Source organism: Aulonocara stuartgranti (genome assembly GCF_965226115.1).
Source record: "Aulonocara stuartgranti genome assembly, chromosome: 18".
Lineage (NCBI taxonomy): Eukaryota > Metazoa > Chordata > Actinopteri > Cichliformes > Cichlidae > Aulonocara > Aulonocara stuartgranti.
Genome location: NC_138954.1, coordinates 3,625,979 through 3,652,395, shown reverse-complemented (window position 1 = coordinate 3,652,395; position 26,417 = coordinate 3,625,979). Strand labels below are relative to the sequence as shown.

The window sequence follows — 26,417 nt, the reverse complement described above, 5'->3', positions numbered from 1 at the left end:
GTGCCTTTTCAGGGCAGCCAGAGCTCCGAGGTTTGTTTGGGCTTTACTTTTTCCTGCAAACTAAGCCTCCCTAACATACTTCAGGAGGAGTTTTCTAATACTAAATAGAAAGATGGGTGACTAAAGGCAGTAATGCTCCACCATCAACACTCCATCACCTCCAATTAAGTATTCAGTTCACTTTAGTACTTAAATTGGATCATGCATCTGTGATCTGAAGAAAAAAAAAGACCTTTCTCATCCCATTGAGCAAATTTTTAATTAGATTAAATAAAGAAATAAAAATCTTGATAAGGGTTAAGAATAATAAAATGTATGAGAGCTAAACTGGAATGTAAAACACAAACACAGACTACAGGGCTACACTGCTGAGGATGATGCTTACGGGCTGTGACAGCAACTCTGACATCATATTTTATACTGTGCATCTCCGGGCGTTTACAGAGGTTTGGGTGATGCACAAACATCATAATGTTTTGGATTAGAATAACCTATATTTAGCCAAGTTATGTCAAACCCTGAAGAAATTAAATTTAATTATTTCAGCACAACATGTACATTTCAGTGGGGTGTACTGTGGAGCCAGTTCGACAGAGCCGGGCTTTCTTTAGCTTTTTTAACAATCCCTAAAACCCCAGGCGGAGATGGTGGCGATCACATAAATGGTTATCAGTGTTGTTTGTTAACCACGTTTTCTGCTTCGAGGTGTGTGGAATTTCATATAGCTGGGGGGCAATGTTTGCATCATTTCTGTCTTCGATGGAGAGCACTGCCTCAGTAAATCATTCAATCATGTAAATTTACAAGTTGATATCTTTCACTTATCCTCACTGTGCTCTCAGTGCTGTTTACCTCTAAACTTTACTTGACGTTGTAATCTCGGTGGACACTCACGTTGAGCCCAACATATTCATGTCTGGCTTTAGCGGTGACCATCAGTGTTATGCATTTTGATTTGTCCCTTTCCTGATGCTGCAGTCATCATTTACTTTGAATTGTGCTAAAAATAAAAATAATAAAATAATAACATATCAAATGACTTGCTGCTGGGTTCGTGTATGCATTTAGCATTGCACCATCACTCTCTCATACAAATATGGCGACTTATGCCTCCAAAGTACAGACAAAAACCCCCAAATAAAAATGTTAACATTGATTTAAAGCAGAGAGATGTTCCGTCTATCTACAGTTTGTTGTTTGATTATCTCATCGTGATGATCAGCTACAGCTTAGAATCATAATTCCAGGAGCCAAGTTCTGCTCGAGCTATAGATCTGATGTTGATCCGAAACTGTCTTTTATGAGTCACTGAAGTCAGATGCAGTAGTTTCTGAGATTACCTCAGAAAGGCCTCCAGGCAAAAGAATTCCAAGCACTAAGAACTCGGAGGGCAGCGCGCGGTTAGCCGCATGCTTTAGGACGAGTGCTGGCTGCCCCGGCACTGATGCAGCATGTCTGCTGCCATGATGACATTAAAACATGGGGGAGGTGTCAGGAACTTTTAGTCTAAAAACAGGGGCAAAGATGTTATTTAAGACCATCATTTTCTTCTCCTCTTTTTCCTTTGCCAAAAATATTTGGATCAACCAATCACTTAGCTTGATGCACAAGTGTCTGTAACAAACAAGTGTCGTTGAAGCAGCAAACCTTTGTTTCTACAGATATGTTTTTCTGTCTTTCCTTGAAGTCACATTTATTCATTTTTCCACTTCCACTTCCTCACTTTCCACTCCATTTTCCACTTGGGTCATTATGAAATTTGGCGTGAGTTTAATGTTCCAACGCTGACAGTTGTACTCGAAACGCCTCGAAGACGTTCAGAAACACGCCATAATTTGCATGACAGCTCTCAGTGTGTTTCCAGCCACTCTGCTTTCAAACACTTTGTTGCATTTCAATCATTCACTTCAACTTTACCTTTTTGATTCTATACGATTTTCCTCTAAATGTTTCAAAATAAAAGCTTTACTAGAAGACGAAGAAGAATTCAGAAATGATCCATGAATTGACGAGAATAAGAAACTAAAAATGTGGCGTCAAAATAAAAACTTGACTGAAACTGTTACTGAAATTTAACAGATTAAATTCTGCTGAAGTGCCATTTAGTAAGCGACTGACACACTCAGGAATAAAACCTTCAAAAAAACGAAGCTACCTGGTGGAATAAATGATGCTGAGTTTTAATTGATTCCAAAGATCATCAAAACCTCCTCAGGGGTGTGGGAGCCTATTAATAACCCAGTGCTCTGGTATCTAAATCACAGAACAACAAACATCCTGATTAATAATGCAACAAGTGATTAGAAGTCAAACTATTCTAATGGATGCATTTTTAATCGTGTCCTTTTTAATTAGAAGCAGAATGATATCGGCTCTCCTCTCCTGACATTCATAATTCATAGGTTGCTCGACCTTTGTTTGGAAGGCAAAGGAACATTGGAGATTTGATCATCAAGGAGGCAAGAGAGGACAATACAGCAATTTGAAAGGACTAGTGATAACGGGTGTGTTTGCAGACCAGTGGCATCAGGTATTACTGAGCTGGTGAAGGAGAGCGACGAAGAATGGACGACTGGAAGAAAAACAGCATCAAGAAGCTGTTTTGTTGTCACCTCTTCCTGCACTTTAAGCAAAAACACAGATAACCTTAACGTAATAATCTCTGATCGATATATCAACACGGTGGCTTTATCATAAGGGATAGTGTTCAAGTTAAAAAGTGTCAAAGGGAAAAGGAGGGGATTGCGCTGTTTCAGCTCAAACTTTTTCAGTATCTACAAATTAGACATTTATGCGTGGGTCTATCCCCGATGTTAACGCTAAACCTAAAAATCATATTCTCTGTTATCTTTTTTGGTCAACCAACCTCTAAACCTCTGATTTCCCAGTTCGCCAAAGTTTTTGTTATTCCGGTTAATGCCAACCGTCTGAGGGAGGCCTGGGCCAACTAGACTGCACCCTAGCCACCTTTGGCTCCTCTGATAGGCCACTTCCATCTCACCAAAGGAAACACGGGGATAGGGACGATTGCTGCAAAGAGGCAAATCTTACAAGAATGGAAATCCCCATCACCTCCTTGTTCCAAAAAGATTCGTTGCTGCAAAGGGAAGTCTCTGAGCAGTTCTCAGGGCATCTGGAAACCTCTCCTGTAGGGGTGGGTTTTTATAATCGATTCATCGATTAAAATCGATTCTGGCTTGGATAACGTAAAATCGATTCATTAAAATCCTAAATCGATTTTTTAATATAAATTTATTTTGTCCGAAATGCCAGAATCTCTGGTGACATCTCACAAAATTTCAAGAACCTCCAAACAGTAAATGAGAGCAGGTACAGGGATTCTGCACATAGACTTAATCACACAGCGGATCAGAATCAGTTAGATGTCGCCTTTCTCACAGTCGGGGCTGAAAGCCGACAGCTCGCTGATCCGGGTCCGCGCTTTGTGTTCACGCCCTTTATGCGCTGATTCTAAAGCTGTTAGTTTGATCTCTCTCCAAACAATATTGACCGAACCAGCAGCAAAAGAAGATCCAAACGCTTCACATAAACATCGTCATGAATTCACTCTGTTTTGCTTCCATTGCGATGCGCAGCTCTCTCTCTCTCTCCCTCCCCCCCTTCTCTCTCTCTCGAACAGTTTCGCTTTCTTCATTATTCGCTTGCTTGTTATGCACAAGTCTACTGTTGCTTACAGCGCTGTCGGCAGCTGTTTTTTTCCCTTTTACATTCTTCCGAAAAGAAAACCTCATTTCTGCTGTTCAATACTGAACAAATTGAAACTTTTTAAAATTATTCAAAATGCAAAATGCTTAGCCGTGTCTCTAATAAAACCGCTGTAACGTCAGAGGTAATGTTCATTAATTAATGGTTTTCTTTCGTTTTCGATGTACTGCAGAATATTTTTATAAAATCCCAGGCCAGGAAAATCACCTTCATGTTTTTCTGTGTTTTATCTTCAGCTACTTTGACACAAAGGCATCTGCTGTGATGCTCACACCTTGGATAAAGTCTTGCGAGTGTCAGCTTCCTTTTTATAGATACAAAAATATGTAAATGTTCTGATCTGAATTATATTTCCGACTGTCAAAATTTCCCAGATTTAAATCGAATCGAATCGAATTAAATCGAATTGTGGATCGAATCGATTCGGGACCTTGTGAATCGGAATTGAATCGATTCTAGAAATCAGTGACGATACCCAGCCCTACTCTCCTGGACTTGCAAGATGGGTCATAATCTGGAGAATTTCTTCCTGCAACTTTATGCTTGATGTCTGCTTATCAAGGTGATTTTTGCTATTAATCCTTTATATAACATCTCTCCACCCATTGATTTTCTTTCATTGTGTGTATTTGATTCTTTGTATAAATATATTTTTTAAAAAGTGTCATATAATAACTGTGATGATGGTTTATTATTTATAACTCATCCAACTGGATAGTGGACTTGGGGGCAGGGCTGCTTTGACTGACAGCTGTCCAGATGTGTGCAGCTGTACCCGCTCACTGTCTTGGCCTGGCTTCACCTTGGCTCATTAAACTGGATCTCACCGCTGTGTTTGTGCTGTTGGTGCTTTTTGGAGGATTTTTCATAACTAATGTTGAGTTGTTTTTTGCTACAGACCATGTGGCAGGTTTGTGCTTTTGTTTCAGTGACTGAAATTCTGTTGTTTTATTAGACTGTCACTTATGTATCACTAATTTCCTAATAAATAAGTTTGTGTTTGTGCGAGAACCAATTCATGATCAAATTACAGGTTTACAGCCTCTACAGCTAAATTTCTCCTTTGTGATGATGCAGTGATCTTTAACTCACCTGTTTGGATTTTGTGAAAGTTTAAAGTAAGCAGCGTGGCCTCTTTGACAGGCATGCAGACAGCAGCTGCTGCAGCTGCCTGGAAGCTTCACCTGCACTGAAAGTCACTGAAAGCATTTTTACTGGCATTATCTTTCTAATCATACGACCTGCTGTGTGATACAAATCTTGACTTAAATTCTATTACTTTGTTACTAACGAGTATTTAGTGGTAAGTCTGAGTGTAAATTTGTGCTCTCGTTTTATCTCCCCTTGGGGACAATTAAAAGCACCAGAAGAAGAGCGGCAGCGATAAGGTGAACAAAAAGTGACTGTGAAAAGTTTAATTCTCTGCAGAGTTGGGGCAGCTGAGTCACCGCTGTGCCAGAGACAGAAATCAATGTGTGCTGACAGACAGACAACATGTTATTAAAATCAAATCGAATGCATGGGTTGGAAAAAAAAAGGTCTCTAAAGATTTCTGGCTGAATGAACCGCCCCACCAATTCTCACTTTGTAAAGTCTTTGAAAAGCAATTACACTGCCTTTTCTTTTCTCTGCAGGCAGCAAGACCGAGACTCGGCGAACGAACTGTAATGAACACAGGGGACTCATTTTTCAGCAGGTCTGTGGTGAAAAAAATGAGGCGAAGCGTGCAAAGGAGACGCTGCTTTATAAAACCACTAAATATTGAGTCAGTCCAATGTTCAGATGTGACCTATCGTTTGCTGACAGGTTACTGAAAACATTAATCTTTCGAGTTGTCAGTGGCCTAAAAAACAACCTGTGTCTACTTCATCATTCCTGAAGGTAATAACAGGCTGTGATTCACAAATGCTAGCTGAGAGAACTGAGATCTGGAAATGGTACTTTACTCTGAATCAAGAGAAGAATAAAATTTGACAACAGTACAATGACCCAAAACGTCTGCTGCAAGCATCCACCCTACAATCAGATTCAGCCTTGACCCACTGCATCCTAATAACTGTAACGGTGCAGTTATATTAAGAAATTATAACTCATTTTAAGTGAGACCACTTTTAGTTTGAACCCCCCAAATATGTTGTTAATACAATACTGAGAAAGAGGAACAGGAAAAAAACATAGTGTATATAAAACACAGACGTCGTGTCTGAAACCTGCATTCTGTCTCATGACCAGTATGACTGCAAAAACAAAGTGCCCGTCAAGAGCTTAGATCTGTGACCAGAGCACCCACTTACAGGAAGCCACAGTCACACAGGCCCAGAGACTGGGTGCGGATCCCTCTGGCGATTTGTTGCTAGCATATTCCCAGACACCAACCAGCTAGCCAGTGAAAATTTGATTACCGTTATTTAGCAGTTGCTGATATCACAAAGGTTTTGGTTTACTGGAGGCCTCTCAATTTTTCATATTTCAATTTGATGTGTATTTGTGACGAAATGACTCAAAGAACTTTTCCCCACCTCCAGATCCAGATCGACTCAACCGCTTTTTTGCTAAAAACCAACATAACCACTCGTATAACCACTTTTGGTGTGAGCGGGTTTTTGCACAGACCTCGTTGTCCCGGTCCTTCTCTAGGAAGTGTCGGGCCACGTGGCTGGGTAGGATGTTCCTCAGCATGTTCTCGTTGTGTTCTCGCAGCTCCTTCATCTCGTTGATCTCCTCCTTGGCCTGGACACGCCACAGGAAGTCCAGTCGTGCTGTGTACTCCAACTGAAGACAGAAAAATGAAGGCAGAGCACCTCAGATCAGTAACTGTCACAAATCAGAAACCCTAGTTCGGAGTGCCACTGTGTGCTCTAGCACCAGTGGATGCTTGCACTCGTATAATTCATTCAGGCTACTAAACAAATCATTTGGATGAGTTATTAATGTGTTTTTTAATCATTCATGCCATTGTGGCTGTTTGCAGATTAAACACTTCATCTGTTTCATGTGCAGAGAAGATCTTCTTTGGCCCGACATAATTTTACTGTACTTTGTGCATATACCAGCTCAAACATCCAGTGTATGAGATCTGATATCAGTAAACCATTTTGATGTATTTTAACCCTTTAAGACCTACCATAGAACCAAGTCCGCCAGAGCTTATATTATATTTTTACATGCTGTGGAGCCATTTTTGGGAGCATTTCAAGTTGCTATACATCAATACAACCATTACAGCCTAAATGTTAATAATATGCATGCATTAAGTGCATAGTAATTACATAAATTGCAAAAAATTGCAATAAACTACAAAAAAATTGAAAATCGTTTTTGTTTTTTAACATATATTTCTAGTTAGAGAAATTTAAGAGGTTTATCCCTCAAAACTGTAAATACAAAAAAGTTGCACAAACAAGTTTCCCACCACAGGAAATTTATTTTGAGTGTCTTCATAGTTTTATTTTTGAAATACACCAATTTCTATACACTGCAGGAAAAACGAAAATAAATATTATAGTGCAAATTTGCAAAAAAAACAGCATATGCATCAAAATAAACGATTTCCAGCAGTGCAATATGAGTCCTAAGCATCCCAGAAACGACACAGAAAGTCATAAAGTCAAACATAACTTTTAAAAACACCAGTATAGGCTCATGAGGCCTTGGTGGTAAAAAACTACATTTCCGCGACAATGACGTCACTTCCAGTTTCGGGCAGGACATAACGGACATGCGATAGTTTGTGCTGATGGACGTAGGAAGTGTTATGAACAGCTGATCGGATCGGCAAAGCCTGTTTCTGGAATATTATGGGTTTTTTTGCTGCAAGTGCTTTTTATGCAGTTTTTGCAAAGCTTTATGTGGAAGGAAACTGTGACCGAGGACAAGCTGATGCCATAAGATGTAAGTACAACTCCTCCGGTTTCATATGCAAAAACAATTATTGCGCTAGCTCACGTGGTTGCAGTGCTACCGGGATTTAAAAATAGTTACGCAAAACGGAGCGTGCCTGCTCTGACCGGTTTTAAAGGGTTAAAATACAGAGACTTGAACACAGCTTCACCAAACTGCATAGCCCAGTTCTCCAAATCTACACACAGGCTTATTTTTTTTAAACAAACAAGGCACTCTTCAGCAGAAAAACAGCAGCGCTGCTTCTTCACACGATTAAAACAACCTACGCTGATGTTTGCCTGACAAGTGACCCCTTACGGCCATGCCTAATTATTGCCCTCGTTCTGAAGTCAAGGCTGAAATAGCGTGATACTTTTGCATGCTGTTAAGGAGATTTGAAGCTCAGCTTCAGGGGGTTGGCTCGACATACAAATTGTCTGATTTTGACAATGAAGACCACGGGTTGAAACTCGTCTTCTTCAGTCTAACCTCAAGTTATCTAAACTTCACCGAAGGAACTAAATCGTCAAAAAGAAGTGAATGAAAATATACGTCGTCTGACACCACTGTAGGGCTGCCACGATTAGTCGACTATCAAAATCGTCGACGACTGATTTAATAGTCGACGCGTCGTTTGAAGCTTTGTAAGATCCCAAAAGACGCAGGAATAAGTAGCAGGATTTAAGAGTGTAATAACGGACTGAAACAGAAGATGGCAGCACTGCACGTACAAGGATGCCAGCTGCTGTTAAACCCCGAAGAAGAAGAAGTAGCTGTGTCCCAGAATTCATAGCGCAGCCCAGCTCAGTTTCCAACAATGGCGGCAGCTAGTTAGTTTTAATATTACTCTTATTATTCTTTCTGGGTCACAAAATAACTTTTAACATATTTTCAGGCGAGAATGTAGCTGTGTAAACCTCAAATATCTGCTCAGTTTATCAGGACACCACATATTTTCAAAAGCGCTCCGACGTTTTCGGAGACGTCTGTTACCCACTAGCTCGATAGCTAGCCGGGGGCTAGGTCACTAGCGCTGTGAGAACACCAGACTCCCGGCAAATCGTTTTCAAACCCACCGCCGTCTATCGCTACTCAGGTTAAACATGACATATGAGTCACTTAGATAACTTAAAAATGTTATTGTTTGCCTTTTTTTCAGTATTTTATTTGTTCCTGAGTAAATCGGTTTGTCTGAGATTAAAGTTATAGTTTTTACACAGCGGAATAAACGTCAAGCAGACAGCTGATTATCAGAAGTGTGAGATGCTCGAGAATTTACTCCGGTGTCCTGTTATATTTTAGATAGAAAGGAGTTTATTAAACTTCACTGAAACAATCTGCAAATTTCATTAAAATTTAATAAACTATCATCTTGTCTTTATTTTTAGTTAGCACAGACCTTAAACACTTAAAGCTGTAAGGTAATGATAGTTATATAAGAGCAGATGCTGCTGGTGCAATAAGCTGTAGTTTTACGTTCAGTGGATGATGATCTGATTAGTCGACTATCAAAATAATCGTTTGTGGCAGCCCAACACCACCATCTCCTCGGTACTAAACATAGTAATATGATTGCTTTTCCAACAAAAGATTTAAACACAGACAAGCTTCAAAAAAGCACAACATCTGGCATAAATGTACATAGATATATTAACAACAAGTTATTTTAGAGGCCGTGGACAAAACAAGACATTTTGGATGTTCGATGTGGAGAAGACTGGATTAAAATGATGTTTATGCCTTCTGGCTGTTCTTCTACCAGCAAGAAAATATCAATACAATCACTAAAGTAATTGTATTGTTTTCTCCTGCTGGTAAAAGAAAAGAAAAAGTCAAAGAAAATCTGTTTTTTAAGTCATGAGTTGCAAACATTGTGAATCAAATTACAGAGTGATATACTCAGAGCGCTGGGTCTTTAGAAATCAAACCTGCAACAGAGAATAATAATAAGACCAAAGGAGAGGACCCTGAAAATCTTTTTCTTTTCTTCTACTTTTGTTAAAATTCTAAAGAGGAATGGAATAAAGACACCCCAAAACTGAAAAGTAGAGCCAACAAAATGTGAGCTTTAATAAGGAGCTGATGGAAGCTAAAGGAAAATGAAGGCATGTAGCAAAGAAGGGAAAGTGCACCATGATAATGGGGATCAGGTAGGGACAAAAAGACAGAGAGACAAATAAGGAGAATGATCTTTATAAAGCAGAACAGCAAAACCAAAGGCCTCAGGATGATGGGACCTGATGAAACCACACGTTTCTGTGCTTATTTAACATGAGATGCTTCTGTGCTTCTCTTTTGTGGTCTTATCACTTGGTTTCAGGTTGGGTCGTTTACTTACATTACCGACGGTGTCCATCATATCTGATGAAAACACCCTCGCAGCCGTGCAACATTTTCTGAGATTTAGTCATATGTGATGGAAGTTGAGAGAGAAATGGTCCCAACCATCCTTATCCTTGTTATCTGTTATACCTAAAAATAAAAATGTATTTATTTATTCTCCACATATTCCCCAAATCTTCCCCAACCTCCAAAAAACAGGAAATCCATATCCTGTCTGTGTTCTCACCCGAGCATAAACAGGCACTTGTTAATCACTTAACTGCTTAAACGTGTAACCAAAGTTCAGGGGAAAGTCTTTTGTTTATTTCATTTAGATGATGAAAAAGCTGAGCCGCAGTTCTGGATCAGGCGGCTAAATTAAAAAATCTGCTAAAAGCCAGATCAATTATGTAAAACATGAGGGTGCGATCAATCTGAAGCTCAGAAAAAGGATTCTAATAAGCAACACAAACCGATGTTTTGAATGCACAGTTAATACCAAGTCATTTGAATACATTAGAGACAAACAAAAGTCACCACCATTTACTTAATACTTGCAGATGAGAGGAAGAAAAAAAAACTAATTTTGAGGGCCGGCTGAAAAGCCTGCGAGGATTTAAGCGACTCTTTCCAGCGTTCAGCGGAAACCGTTTTGTGATTAATCGCGGTAACAATTAGTCACTTAATCATATGAGTGAATACAAAAACTTCAATCTCATTTTCTGTTTTTCTAATTACGAATGCAAAGCCTGACAGCCCCGTTAGTCGGTGGGATAATGAGATGGCGCCCGGTGAAAGAGCGGGTCGCTCCGCCGTTAGCCAACATGACCTCCGCTGTTCACCGATGGCTTCTGTTAACTGTACAGAAAATACCTCGCTCTCCTGTTCTAACGAACACGTTACTCAGTACAGGAGCTGCAGTCACCTCACACATTGTGGTTACTGCAGGTAATCTCCATTTATACAGTTACATACCTTAATGTGACAGCCCAACAACCCGACGAGCATTAAAATGTATGAGGATGTTAAACAAAGAAGATTTAGGCGAACAAATAAAATAAAAACAATAATCCTGTCATTTTTCTTTCAGCTAAATCTAGCTGGAGAGGGGGGACAGACATGGCTGATGGCTACTCTGGTTTAAATCATACGTGGTCCAATGACTGGCCTTCAGTGTGAGGTCAGAATAATGGCTTTTATCCTTTATGCTCCAACCACCTGGAAATCTTCACAACGCATTGTTGGAAATGACAATAAGCCCTCGATTAGTTTTTAATTTAAAAAAATGTCATTTTGTACGTGAAAGTGGTTCCATAGTGGACTGGTTTACACGTTTGCCTAACAAAGCAAGATCCCATCTGAAGACCAGGAGGAGGCACAAATCTCTCGTTGGGTTTTGTCAGGAAGCTCAAAAATCTGCCACATCAAAGCTGCTTGAATATTTGAGCTTGGGAGCATGAAAAAGTACTTACACCCTTCCTGATTTCTTAGTTTTCTGTATATTTGTCACACTTAACTGTTCCAGATCATCAGATTTTAATGTTAGACAACAATTACCTGAGTAAATACAAACTGCAGTTCTTTTTGCTTTTCATTTTTAAGGGACAACAGCTACTGAAACCTACCTGGCCCTATCTGAAAAAGTAATTGCTCTTCTTGTTAAATCATTAACAGAATTTTCACTAGCCACACCCAGGCCAGATTATTGTCTAAAACTATTTAGAAGTTATCCAATAATCAATAAACAGAGGTAGGGTAAAAGATCTCAAAACAATACATCATGCCACAATCTAAAGAAACAGCTGAGAAACAAAATCACTATCAGTCATGGAAGGGTTACAAAGCCATTTTTAAGGCTTTGTCTCTCACCGTGGTTCGCTGGAATCTCTTCGTCCACAAATGGAGAAAACCTGGAACAGTGGTGAACCCTCGCAGGAGAGGCTGGCTTACTGAAGAGCTCATCAGCGACTCATCCAGGAGGTCACAGAAGAAACCAGAACAAATTCAAAAGAACTGCAGGCCTCACTTAAGGTCAGAGTTCTTGAGATTGGGCAGAAATATCATCTGTGACAGAGTTCCAGGGAGAAAACACTGCTGACCAAAACGGAGACAAAGCCTCATATCACATTTGCCAAAAAACATCTTGATGATCCCGAAGTGTTTTGGGAATATATTCTGTAGACTGATGGAAGGAAATTGGAACTTTTTGGAAAGTTTGCATCTCGTTATATCCGATGTAAAAATAACTTGCTATAAATGATGTAACCATGAATTCTGCTCTCTACCAGAAAATCCTGAAGGAGAAAGTCCAGTCATCAGTTCTTGCCCTGAAGCTCAAGATCACTCAGGTTATGCAGGACAATAATCTGGAGTCCAGTACTCTTAATGGCTAGAAAAACAAACAGTGGCCTAGTCAAACTCCAGACTCAAATCAGATCAAGATGCTTTAGCATGATGCTCAAAAACTCCACAACGAGGCTGAATCACAACAACTCTACAAAGAAGAATCGGCCAAAATTCCTCCACGGCGAAGTGAAAGATTCATTGCCAGTTATCACAAACACTTGATGGTAGTTCTCGCTGCCAAGGGTGGCACAATCAATTTTAGGTTTTACTTTTTCACTCAGGGCCAGGTTTGGATAGTGTTTTCTCTCCTTTTTCCTCCTGATTTAAAACCTGTATTTTGTATTTACAGGGGTTATCTTTGTCTAACACTAAAATTAGTTTGATGACCTGAAACATCTTAGTGTGACAAATATGCTGAAAACTAAAAATTCAGGAAAGGGGGCAAACACTTTTTCACAGCATTTTAGATCATTAATATTGTACATCACAGAGAGGGTTTTTACCCTTGACTCTAAGACATCCCAACTCTTATGCGACTGTGACTGTTATTGGGAAAATTATTGGGACCATTTGCAATGAACTTCTGATCCTGATGACTTTGAAATGGTTGTTTTAAGACCGAGGTAGGGCTGTGCGATATGACCAAAATCTCATATCCCAATATAAGACATTTATCGTCCCGACAACGATATAAATCACAAAAATGTAGCATTTTCTGTAAATTCTGTAAATTTCGGGCAACTCGACTTGTGTGAAGTGTTTCCAGCTGGGCGTCCTGTACCTGGAGTCGAGTGTTTTGACCGATGCATGAAACTATACATTTTTAGACATAAGTTGTAACGGCCGCCATTTACTTTGTGAGTATTACACGGCGTGCTGCGGGGAAAAGCCAGTTTTAATGTTTGAGTCTAAGGTTTACTTTGAGCACCTGACGGCTCTTTTTTGCTTCTCATCCATAAACTCTTTCCATACTCTTTCACGTGATTCTTGCGTAGGTGGTAAAAGAGGTTTGCCATGTTTGAGTCTGAGGTGGGGACCGGTTTGCAGCATAATTTCCATAGTAAAGGTCCGTGTCAGACTTTTCATAACCAAACCATGTCCATGCTGCAGAGGGAGCCCCTCGTTTAGAAATAAGGTCCTCGATTTGTTTTGTTTTGGTCATTCTGTTTGTCATCATTTCAGTTTATTTTGAAAAATCTCAACAGGATCTTCAGCTTTATTGTGAAAGGCTTGGGTGGAAAATAAACAAGCGGACAGCAGAGCCACACGCTGGGTTTACCGTCGTTGTTGCTAACGACAACGCGTAAAAACAGTTGCTTATCCGTCCGTAGTGTGGTTATTTTAAATATAACAGAAAGAGAGAACTTTCTGTTATATTCACTATAGTGACCATCAAAACGATGAAAAATATTGCCGTAAACAGTTTATTTTGCGACACCATGAAACAAACGATAGCGTAAAATGAAACGATAGATTTTTTCATATCGTCATCCGATATATATCGTTATACTGAACAGCCCGAGACTGAGGCTACAACTACTTGCAGTCAGATGACGACTTCCTTGTCCTTGTCGTCCTTTTTATATCCTTGTTAGACTGAGCGATGCTTACACTGACTGAGCATAAAGACGCTTATTATTTTGGGAAAGCTTATGAAGATATTGGAGCCAGTGAAATAATGTAATGAATTGAGGTTTACACGTGAGTGCTATTATTTGATTCTTCTTGTATTTGTGTTGTATTATTGCTGCCAGCAGTGCGGCCTTGATTAATGTTCGAGTCTTAAAATTATTCAGCAGAAAACTGGAGTGTCAAAAAGAAGAATCCCTAATCCTTTCAAATTAAGAGCTTTTTCTGAATGGCTGTAACGAATTGCTTCGTGCTTGCTGTGTTTGATAATGTAATTACGGCTCTGACAGGAAGCAGCACTCATGAACAACAACCTCATCTGGCTTCAGTGTTTCCACCATTAATTTATTACGCAAAAGGCTGCTGGCTTAGTTTCCTCTGCTGATCTGTTGATGCAATAATCAACTACCTACAACAAAAAACATATTATAGTAGCCAAATTTGCTAAGTCGATGCATTAACTTGTCTTATTGTATAAATGTGCAAAAACTCTTTCTTTTTCTTAACTTTCAGCACTTTTTTCCCGGGCTCGCATAATGAGCTGTACACTTGCAGCTCCAGATACCATCAAGGGAAAAGGTGAGAAAATTTTTACAGGGAAGACATTACACACAGCAGTCAGAGATAACGAGCGCTGAATAAAACCACAACTCTCGTAATGAAAGAGGCTGTGAAGACGAATAAAAGGCTGAAATAGTTTCCTTCATCTCTCCGCTCTAATAGGGTTTTCTCCACAGCACAATAAGTGTCTTTTGTGAAAGAAGCACTAACTAATGTTTTAACACCCTCTGTGTTCATGCATTTCTTCAACAATGGACGACAGGGCTGTGGGTTTTCAGCCCTGTTCTCATTCCAGAGCTTCATTACGCCATTGTTCAGCGTAACGATTATTACCTCTGTTTTGCTTCATCACTGTGTGCCTCTGTTGCTGGAGCTCTGCTTCAAACACAAACCACGGGCCATTCTGAAAACGTGAGACTTCTGATTACTGTTGGAGTCGATTACTAGTAGGCAGAGGAGCGGATGTGAGTCAAAAGAATGTCGTGTCACTATATTTTGGTCCGTTTTAGTCAGAACTGCTCCGTGCTTCTTGATGCTGCTCTTTGGGGAAATTTCTCCAATCTCAGCCCAACCTGTGTGCAATTACTAACGCCACAGTTGTATTTTCTAGTTCCAGTGGCTGCCAAAGTAGAAATGAGATAGAAAATGGGGGTGAAAAACCTGCTGTTATGCTGGTAATGACATGTGTTTTGACAGCAGTCCAAACATATTGAAAATGTTTGCAGGTTTTTTTGAAGCATTATGTAAATTAATGTTAATGTCAGTGGTCACAGGTTCGTACAGACGGCAAACTTGATCCCAAAATAAACTGTGTTTTCTACCCCAAGTGTAAAACATGACGGAGCTTCTGCCATGGTTTCTGGCTGTGTTTCAGTCAGTGATGTCGGGGATTATTTTGTGTTCATTTTTCAGCATGGCAAATTCAATTCAATTTTATTTATACAGCGCCAAAGCACAACAGCAGTTGCCTCAAGGCGCTTTATATTGTAAGGTAGACCCTACAATAGCACATACAGAGAAAAATCTAACAATCCTATGAACCCCTATGAATAAGCACTTAGGTGACAGTGGGAAGGAAAAACTCCTTTTTAATAGGAAGAAACCTCCTACAGAACCAGGCTCAGGGAGGGGCGGGGCCAACTGCTGCAACCGATTGGGGACAGAGAAGAAAGACAGGATAAAGTCCCCAAACACTGCAGTAATCCAATCCAATCCAGTAAAATCAAAACTACCCATCATGGACTGGCCTCCCCAGACCTCAGACCTCAGCCGCATTGAATCTCAACATCCAAAGAAGAGCTTTAAATGTCCTTCAAGAAGCCTGCAGAACTATTCCTGAAGACTACTTAAAGAAAGACGCGGAAGCTGGCTCAGAGAGTTCAGACTGTGTAGAAGAATAAAGGTGGCCATAACAAATATTGACTTTTAAGCTTGTTAGAATTGCACAAACTCTGTTTTGGTTCTGGTTCTGGTGTTAACGTCATTTTAACGAGATTAACGCTGACAGCACTATTATATACCCATGCATGTTTGCATATATTCTAATAACTAGCTGCTTTGCCATGTTCCTAGTAAAATATAAAGTGACTTTTCCGCAATACTGTAGTTACCACACTGGAAAAGTACTGATTGCTTTTCCTGAATCGCCAAAGCCAGAAGTCTAGATTCCAGCTTGAGGGTTTGCAAACATCACATTGTGTATGTAAAGCTGTTATAGACAGCCTGTGTTTACTGTCAGAGAAAAGCTTCCAGGCTGGACACTAAAGGACTGAACATGTACAGGATCTAAGGATCCTTTTATGCTTAGTGGAGTTGGATCCACGTCTTGCTCGACGCTGAGACAAAATCCTGCTTTAATGTCTTTGGCTGGAACGTAACTGTAACATAAACAGACAGGAAAGCACTGAGATTGCCTTTTGAACTTAAAACTTGAAACAGTAAAATATACCACAAAAATTGTAACTTAACCCCTGCTGTGAGCTTAAGCATGAAAAATGAAAACAAAAAGTGCTCCTCTGTCAGCGATTATCCACTTTGCCCAAAGATAATTTGGAGTATTTAGCAGAAAACACGGAGCCACTTAGTTCATCAACACTGTACTAAAAAACAGCTGGATCCTGTTTTGCACGCTGGACTTTCCTGCTAAGGGTAAATAGTCTTTTTAGTGTGCTCTCTTTTCCCTTGGCCATATGCATCTGGCACAAACAGCTTTTCAGCGCTGCGAGTGTTTCATGCTGTGAGCTGTCATTGTCTCTGCTTTGCCAAACAAGTGGTTTGACCCAGAGAAAATCAATACGCCACTGCATGACTTCAAATACAGCTGCTTTCTACTTTCATGAGGCTACAAAAGACCTTCAATTACGGCCGTCTCTGACCAATGCCGAGCTGCTAAACTACATGATCAAAGGTTGCCATAGCGAGAGCATGAAAGCGGCACAGTGGTACCGGTTTCCTTCAGGCCACTGAGTCTCACTGCATCTTTATAGAAATGGCTTGTATAATGTATCAGACGTGTAAACAAAGTGGTCTGTGCCAGTTTTGCTTTGCTGAAGAAACACTCCGGTCGCTTATTATGCAATCATAAAACCTGGCAGGACGTTTCCTGTGTTATTACAGATGCGTTTAAAGGCTCGGTTATTAAAATGTTCTCTACCCACAGCCCTGTGTCACAGCTTTTATAGGCAGCAAGAGGTTTAACCAAAGTGATTTTTCTTTCTTACACTTGGACCGCATTCAAGAAACCCAGAAGAGGTAAATACAAATTGCTTAGAACTGTCTTGCCACCACCCAGGTTCCTGTAAAGTGCAGATTCAGCCCAAACCTCATATACAGAACTGGAGGATTCAAAAGAACTCATTTCAGGCTTAAACACCCCGACCTTTCTCACCTCTTTGGGCTGAAGGTTAATTTCTCAAGCATTAAACCTGCATTGTTTTCAGTGGCCGCCAGGTGGTGATGCATACGGCTCACACGAGACTTCAGGTCCTACAGAAGACCTCCCTCCACCCTGATCTCTGTAAACACTTTACTGAGGAGTTTAAGGGCTCAGTTACGGATAAGACTCCTCATAAGCAGGATTATACAGGACGTGCTCATTGGTTATTCAGTCAGAGTGTGATTTCACAGTCAGATCCACACCTCATTGGTCTGGTTTCAAAAGCACCAAGATGGTGATGGCAAAAACGCTCAGCTCAAGGATTAACAACAGGACTTCACAAACCTACGGCTGACATCACCATGGCTACATCCGTCTTATGTTACCCCTGCCTTCTCTGGGTCATCACGCAAAGATGTCTAATGCTTACAGCTACGGCTGTCACCTCATCTGTATGGAACCAAAGTATTTGAGATTCCACAGCATCCACAGCTGGAAGAGTGATTCACATTTTTAAAGGATGCAATGACAGTTTTTTGCTTTGAGTTTCTCAGAGGCCAGTTAAATGTGGCAGGTCGTTAACCGTTTATGTCATCATGTTTGGACACATCTGAACTCCAACTGTTTGTCATCTTCTTCTGTTATTTTTACTTCACGTTAGCTGATAACTCTAATTAGACCGTTGCATAGCAACAGGAAAGATGCTGGGTTCCTCACGCCCACTGTACTCTGGTTATTTCTGTTACTATCCTTTAAAGGAACCGTCACAGTTTTTGTTTTTATCCATGCCCTTCAGTCACCTTTAATCATACATTTTGATGCTTAGAAAAACAAGCTAATCCACCTGATAAGACACAAAAATCAGCTGCATGGGTGTAGATAATAACAATATTTAGCCAAGAAGTCCTCTAACTCAATCACCAGCCCATAACAAATCCACTCATAGGTGATGAATCAGTAATCTAAATGTGTAAATTGCCATTCCTTCACTGATTAGGACACAGTTAAAGCTGGCGTGGTCTTACCTGCTGGCCGTGGTAAAACACGGCGAGGAGGAACATGGCCATCAGGAGTAAAGACGTCTCTTTGGTTCCCAGGAAGTTTCTGTTGGAACGAGAAGAAAGAAGAGTCTGTTCAACGGGAGCCCTTGTTCGTCTGTTTGACAGGCATGTTAATGGAAAAAAACTTGGGGCATGTCATGGTCGACGTTTAACAATTAATTGTGGTAACAAATAAAACTCCAGAATTTCAGAGAAATTCTAGAGTTTTATTTGTTACTTACTGATTTTATTTGTTACTTAGTGCCAATTAGGGAAAAGGGGAGCTTCTTCAGTACTATGGAAGTAGTTTGGCTTTGTTGTTGAGAGCATACCTCCAACTAAACATGACACTTAACCTATTTCAGCTACAGATGGAAACAATAAACTTGTTTTACCCAACGAGGCAAAAACACATCGTAAAAACAAGTACAACCAGGCTACAAAGGCATGTGATGGTGAGATATGAGTAGCTGGCGATACGAGACCAAAAGTAAAGTGACTTGACCAAGGATTGCTGGAGCACTCGCTAGCTGTGCTCCATATGACAGGAAGAACAAATAGCGGATGGAAAGTACTCCTGCAGTTACATGGCTGAAAAGCAGAGCTTTTTTTAAAAGCTCAACCCAAGAAACAACACCTCAGGTAGAAAACATTTCAACTGCACTTTTATTATATCCTCCTGAGAACCGAGGGAAAATGTATCCCTCAGTTTAACTTTTTTTGTAATTTCCTGCCTCGTTAGATCTAAAAAAGGCCACCCAACCAAATGAAATATTATTGAAAAGGCCAGGATGTCCTCTGTTGAGCACATCAGGACTTAGAAGGGTAGCTCAAATAACACAAAAGTTATAGACCAAAAGCAGAGGACATAAAAAGCCGTTCTCAGGAGGATATGTTAATCTTGCTCCTCTTGCCATGTCTGCATCTCATAATGTTTCCTGTTTTATTGTGAAGGGTCTGTTGTTTCCATATTCAGTGTGTTTAGTTTCACTTCTCCTGTGGCGTCATTCTGTTGATTCATATCAGCTGTTTCCCCATATTTCCACTTTCCCCGATCACTTCCTGTGTGCATTTAGTCTGTGAGTTCTCTTCATTCCTTGTCCGATCGTCCTGCTTTCTCTGCCATGTTTCTAGGTTTTCATGTATCCATGTCTTCATGTTCACGTTAAGAGTTTTCTCACGTTTAGTTTCGCCTTTGCCTTTTTATTTTGGACTGTTTAACCAGCCTGCAACAAACGGCTCTCCCTCAGTTAAATCAAAGTTTCGTTTTGTGTGTCTGCACTTGGGTCCTCCTCACTCCACACAGTCTGCTTCCACGACTGTGACAATAACGTTACTCTAGTTATTGTTAAACTAACGTTTTAAGTAGTTATGTTAGACTTTGAGTTATGTAAAATTTCAACTGAAAACACTTATTGTACTCATGTTTGATTTATGCTGTGTCATTGCTATTGTACTATTATACTGCTGCTGGCATCAGTAACAGTAGCTCATTGGAAATGAAGAATAGAAACAGCCTTTATGTTGTTTGCAGTGATACATTTTGCTGCCTCCAAGCTGCAAACATCGATAAAATGTTGTATTTTCTGCCTATACTGTCATAAATGTCATCATTGTGAATGATACCGTGAGATCACTTCGAGTCTATATCATCCACCCCTACTGGCTATGCACATAAATACAACCGATCCACATTAAAAGCATTGAGCCTATGTTACCCTAAAGATGCATTTGTTGGGCATTTCTGACCATTTGATAAACACAAATATAAATTATTCATGTTTCTTCTCTTCTAAAGTTTTACATTAGTGTTGATTTTTTTTCCCAGGCAAAACCTGTCTGAGTACATTCTGTTAATGAAAGGTGGTCACATTTTCATTCAGTTTTTACTCTTCTGGTTTTCATTTTCATGAAAACTTTTTCTTAATAACCTAAATAAACATGTAGTATGATAAACAGTGATCCACAGCATGTTCTTTTGTAATAACCTAAATATTGCTTCACAAAAACTACATTCGAAACCCAGCACCGGTGACAAACCTGCTCTCCATTAAAGTTGAGATCTAAACACAAACTGCAGCAAAATATGAAAAGACGACACTTTTTTTCTCTTAATCTCACGATTCTTTGTTTTCAGCTCAGACCGTAGAAGGATCAAATGTTCTGCGTGATCTGAGGCTGATCTGAGGCTCGCTGAGGATCAACAGCTCAGAGAGATGTGGAGACGGAGCTCCAGGCACTTTACAACGAGTTAGGAGCCAGAATCTCAAAACAAGCGAAAAATAACAGCTCGTTTGTTTTCGCTGCCGAGGATCAGCTTGTGACAGCAAAATGTAGCGTGCAGCCTTTAGTGTGCAGTGATGCCAGAGGAAAACAAATACAAAGCTTTAGATTCTCTAACACCCACAAATAAACAAACACAAGCTCACGACTCGGTGCATATTTTGGTAGAAATAATCATCATCTTTTTAAAGTTTAGAGGCACACTTACGATAGAAACAACACAAAGATTGGAAAACTTCAAGCACTTTGAAGTAAATCAACTCACGCCCACAACACACAGCCGGCATGTCACGGAGATGAAAAAGCAGGCAAGCTAAGGGAGTCGGGCCAGGATGGGATTCTGTAAATACGCAGGCTTTTTACAAGAAAGAGGCTCATTTAAACGAATTCTTTATATATGTCAAAGTGTTCGCATTTTTGATCTATTTATAAAATTAAAGACTTAAAACTGAAAATGATGATGATTAATGCAGGTATACGTTAATGTATCTCTGAGTTCATTTCATTGTCATTGAGATATGGCTGTAGAAATATTTAACTTTTACAGGCAAAATACTCAATTAATCAAATGCATTTATTTTTTGGTAAAATATGTCATTATAGACATTTGAACAATAATGTGACAAATATGTAAAAGGAAAAAAATGAACATAAAAATGCTGTTAGTAACAGATCTGTGTTTTTTGTTGTTGTTTTTTACAAAAGAAGGGATATGTGTGATTTCTACATATGGAGCAAACAATACTGGCTAAACTGGGCTTTACTTTCTTTTCCCCTGAGATTTTCTGTCATTTCCCCAAAGGACCTCAAAATCAATCTCCCAAAAGTTTGGTTTTGTTAGCTTGTTTTAGCAGGTCCTTCGTAGTATTTAGGTCACATTTCCTCACATTCGCCTGTCTTGTCTAACACATTGGAGCTTCTTGATTTGAACCTTGACACAAGCAGGCACCTCAGTGGAAGTGCCAAAAACTGCAGTTCTTCTAATGTCCACTAGAGGCTGGCTACAAACGAAGTCAATCCAGAGAGGTTCCCATATGAAACTGTCCGGCCTTACAGCAGATATAATCATGCCTACAACCAGCTACAAAAACAACAGTTTTAGCCTTGATAGTTTCAACTTAGTGATAGCAGGACTTTTTAAATCTAACCAGTAGTTGACTGCACATGGCATCAGGCACATTCTGTCGTGGTTAGGCTGTGTGGCAGGCAGGATGAGGACCCAAACGCAAGACTCAAACACAAAAAGCTAAACTCAAAGCGGCAGCTTTACTCGCTGGAAAAAAGTCTAAAACTAAATACAAGAAGCAAAACATAAAACTAGAAGCTAGAGAACTAAGACTCAGAAAACTAGGAAAATAGAAACAAAGGAACTAAGAGCTGACAGGAGGTAACAATGGAAATCAGGAGCCCAGAGACAACACACAGCATTGTGACGGTACAATGCAACAACAGACAGAGGAACAAACACGGCTTAAATACACCAGGGAGTAATGAGGGAATGGAAAACAGGAGGGAAGCACAGCTGGGGGTAATCTGACACAAGAAGACAAAGGAAGCAAAGCAGACATAGGACACGGACTTTCAAAGTAAAACAGGAAACACGCGAACACAGAGGTAAGGATGACAGAGAACATAGAGACCTGAAATGTGGGGCAGGAAGGCAGGGAAGCACATAAACAAAACCTAAACCATGAGGAAATCAAAGATTAATAATAACACAAACCCCTGGGTCACCGAGCCCGGACCGTGACACATGACCGTGACAAACTGCTCTTAGAATAAAACCTCACCTGAACAAAAAAGACAAACAGTGCATTTAATATACGAGGATGTCCTCCACTAAGCACTCACTCTGTGTTGTGGTGGACGGTGTCGTAGCGAACAAACAGCGACGTGTAGAAGGCTTCGGTCAGCAGCGAGTAGATGGCGATCATCACCAGCAGCACTGCCAGCTTCAGCACGGAGTTCAGTCGCAGGAACACCGCACACGTCACCATCGCCAGCACTCCAGTGAATACAAAATACTGTGAAAAATTAAAACGCATGGTCAACTTCATCTGAACAATAATGTATTTAAAAATGTTGGCAACTCCAATCAGCCACAGCTGCACTCAGTGTTAAATATCTGTCAACAAACACACGCTTGAAAAGTTCCACGACTCTGCAGATGAACATGAAAAACATAACTGATTCAAATTTGATCAATATCCATTCAAAGTCATCTTCTCATGGACCGCTCTACTGCTTCCAGGGCTCCTGCTCTTTTTAAACACAGAAGTCCCATTTGGACCATTTGCAACTGGGATTTGAGACTGGAAAGCTGTTTGACCTGGTAGAAGACGTTGTGATTCGGCTGGATTTTATTTTTCACTCGATTCTTGAGGTTCTGCCAACCTCCCATAATGTTGATGGTGCAATAATTTTGTGCCAGCACAGACAGAAAAGTGAAGCGCTGCATGTGAGCAGCTCAATAGAGCAGAAGGAAAAGGAGGAAGACGAGACCGTATAGATGTGTTATATGTATATAACACACCAAAGTGGACACAAGTGGATGGACATCCAGTCGTCTGAACAAACAGTATATATATATATATATAAAAAAAGGTGTATAACATTTTCCTGGTTCTTCAGTTTTCTCCAAGCCGATTTTTACATGTGTGAGAATCGTCAGTAGTAGTAGAGTGGGGTAGTTTTGCAATACATTGCAGGAAACCGTGACCTAAACTTGTGCAGATATGAAGTTCTGTGTACAGCTGACTCAAGTGTCATCACTATAATTCAAGTGAGAAGCATGATCAACACATGATGCACAATGTGGTTTCTTTTTTCATGCACCTTGAATTCATCCCTCATGGTCAGACTTTCAAAGCACAGTACTACTGTAAAGTCCTGAAGCATCAGAGGGGAAACATTAGAGGAAATGACCTCTGAATGAACTGCAGTGCAACAGCCGTAGCCCACAGTGCACTGAAAAGGTCTCCACTCAACATCTGCCCATTCAGCTGGGACAGCCTATCCCAGCTGAGCGGGCTCACAGGGCAAGTGGCAAATAATAATGATAATAATAATATTATTAATTATAATAATAAGTGACTGGTGAATCTCTGCCAGATATCCATACTGTAATATAGTGGATGTTAGCATGTGGTGCAGAGGTTGATCAGAGTGATCTTTGATAGATAACAAAGCTGTGATAGAGAGGAAGTCACTAAACAAAGTCTCCAGTTTGCAGCCAATCATAGAGGAAGATTTCCTAATGGTGCTCAGCAGAGTACGCTGCAGCTGCCAGAATTAAGGTATACAAAAGCACCATCATTCTGCTGCACACAGTGAACACAAGCTTCCTCCCTCGTTTTTGAACAGCCTCTGTGTTGGTCTGCCTGCTGGTGATGAGGACAACCAGGTACTCGTAGTCCTCTACGACATTTGCATCCTGACCCAGGATACATGGGTGAGGCCTTCTTCACCTTCAGAAGCAAAGGATTTACAATGTCATCCACTATTGTGCTCTCCTCCTCGTCTAGTCTAGCTCTAGATGCTACGACTCAGTTTATTGAAAATTTGAGGCGTTTGACATGTTCAGAGATCTGACAAGAGACAAGCTTGAAGGGGACACTGGGCAAGCTGGAATTTTATGAACGGATTTTATGAATAGGGACACATTTTGTATTATCATGCAAACAAACTAAACTAAGCATACCTGTTAGCATGCCTGCATTAGCACTTAGAGTGACGTGTGTAACACTTTTACTTAATTAATAAGAGATGACTGCTGCAGCTGCAGAAATCATCCTGACTCTTCACCCCTGAAAACATTCTGTGTTTACCTTTGTCCTCACTGGTGGACTCCCTCGCCTGCTCACAAACCTCCTGCTGCCAATCTTCTGTCTCCAAACTGAAGTAACATTTACGGCATCACTATGAACTCATTAGCTCCTCCACATTAAACCTCCATTATCACAAGATGAGAATGAGTCGACTGGCCTTTATGTGTAAAGTTGGTAAAGTGCCCTTTTATAAAAATGAAATATCTGACAGCCCGCTCACTGCACCAAAAGCCTCTGACATTGGCACAGACATCAGTTTTTGTCTAATTTAATATTGGAGTGCGTTCTGGTGCGGCCTAAAACAAAGTCAATAACTCTTCTTTATGTGTGTAAAATAGGTCTTATTTGCGCGCATGAGCCTCAGGAGGAAATACGTTTATGATGTATACATGCAACAATACATGAGTCAACCCGAGCTCGGAGCTATAAAAATGTGGCTCCCTTATTGAGTTCATCAATCAGCTGCATATTATGTGAGCAAAACAACATAATGGATATTTTCTCCGTGACGTTCTGATGGCTCCATCAGTCGTAGCGTTGTCTGAGGCGAGACCTCCCTCTGGGCGCGAGCAGATGTCGAGGATGTTTAATTCATCAGTTTGCCGCTGTCACACAAGTGGGAAGAAAAAAAAGACACAACAGATGGACCCGACTGCAAAATTCAGACACCTCATTTAGTTTGTACCTCTGGGTAGAAGCAGATGTCTGGGATGGAGGCCGATTCGTTGTACGTCTGGTTCCTGAAGGTACTGGACTTGTCGAAGTCGCACCACAGCTATGGGAGACCAACAGGGTGGATTAGTGTTGTTGTGCAGTTTTAAATGATGCAGGATCTGCATAAAAATACCCCACATTCCCTTTCAGACAAATTTCCATCACGCTTTTGATATTTCAAGATAGTTGTGTGAGAAATCGACAGCTGATTTCAACTTTCTGCAGGAAAACACCAAATTTCTCCTGCACAGAAGGAGTGATGCAGTTGACACGAATAACTGAAGAAGACCTGAAGGGTTGAATTAGCAGCAACACAGGATTCTTACAGAAGGGGGGGGGGGGAATGTAGATGTGTAGGTAATTAAAATCTGACTAAATACTTTGCAAACTAAGCAGTTGAGTGGGTTACTTCATTGCAGAATATTGTATGCTCGTTGCTTTTATCTCCAACGTACCTTAGCAGCTTCTATTTTTTTTTTTAAAAAAAATGTATTTCAAAAATTTAATTAATAAATTACAACAACAGAGTGAGAACAAGGATGTTCCTAGTTGATTAAAATAATAAGAAAATGCAATGCATGGTGTTAAACATTAATTATTTCATCCCCTACTCAATTTGTAAGTTTGCTCATTCACATAGAAACAAAGTCTTTAATTTTAATGGAGAAAGACAGAACATCAAGCAAAGGTTCAGGTTAATGATCTGAAAGTAGTTGGGACCACAGTCACCCAGAACACCATTGATGACAGACTACAGCATAATGGATTGAAGTCTTGCAGTTCCCACAAGCCCCCTGCTGAAGAAGATACATGTAGAGGTCTGTCCCAAGTTTGGCAGTGAACATCTGAATGATTCAGAGAAGGCTTGGCAGAAAGAGCTGTGGTCAGATGGAGCCAACGTCAACTCGACCCAACACATGCAGCCAAGCATGGGAGTGGAAACATTACACTGAGCTGTTTTTCTGCTAAGAGTACAGGATGACAATGGGCGGAGTCACGTGGCATAAAATCTTTGACAAGAAGTTTCTTGCCTCAGCCAGAACACTGAAGATGGGTCATGGATCAAAAACCCACCACCAAGATAACAAAGGAGATCCGAATGATCCAAATACTCTAGCTAGTGTCCAGACCTCAATCTTATAGAAAATATTTGGAACGGAATTCTCAACTGGCATTAAATGTCGTACCACTGTGCTTTCCAACAAGTACGAA

General features: G+C 40.4%; 1 protein-coding gene across 2 annotated transcripts in view; it reads right to left on the bottom strand.

The window, feature by feature from the left end:
- Positions 1-26,417, bottom strand: part of adcy8 (adenylate cyclase 8 (brain)) — a 127,817-nt gene that overhangs the window by 9,328 nt on the left and 92,072 nt on the right. For both annotated transcript variants that reach the window (XM_082514276.1, XM_082514277.1), the window contains 4 exons: positions 25,177-25,266; positions 22,516-22,688; positions 18,367-18,445; positions 6,340-6,498 (listed from right to left, as the gene is read on the bottom strand). In XM_082514276.1, coding sequence (XP_082370402.1) covers positions 6,340-6,498; positions 18,367-18,445; positions 22,516-22,688; positions 25,177-25,266 — 501 coding nt within the window. The remainder of the gene's footprint in view (positions 1-6,339; positions 6,499-18,366; positions 18,446-22,515; positions 22,689-25,176; positions 25,267-26,417) is intronic.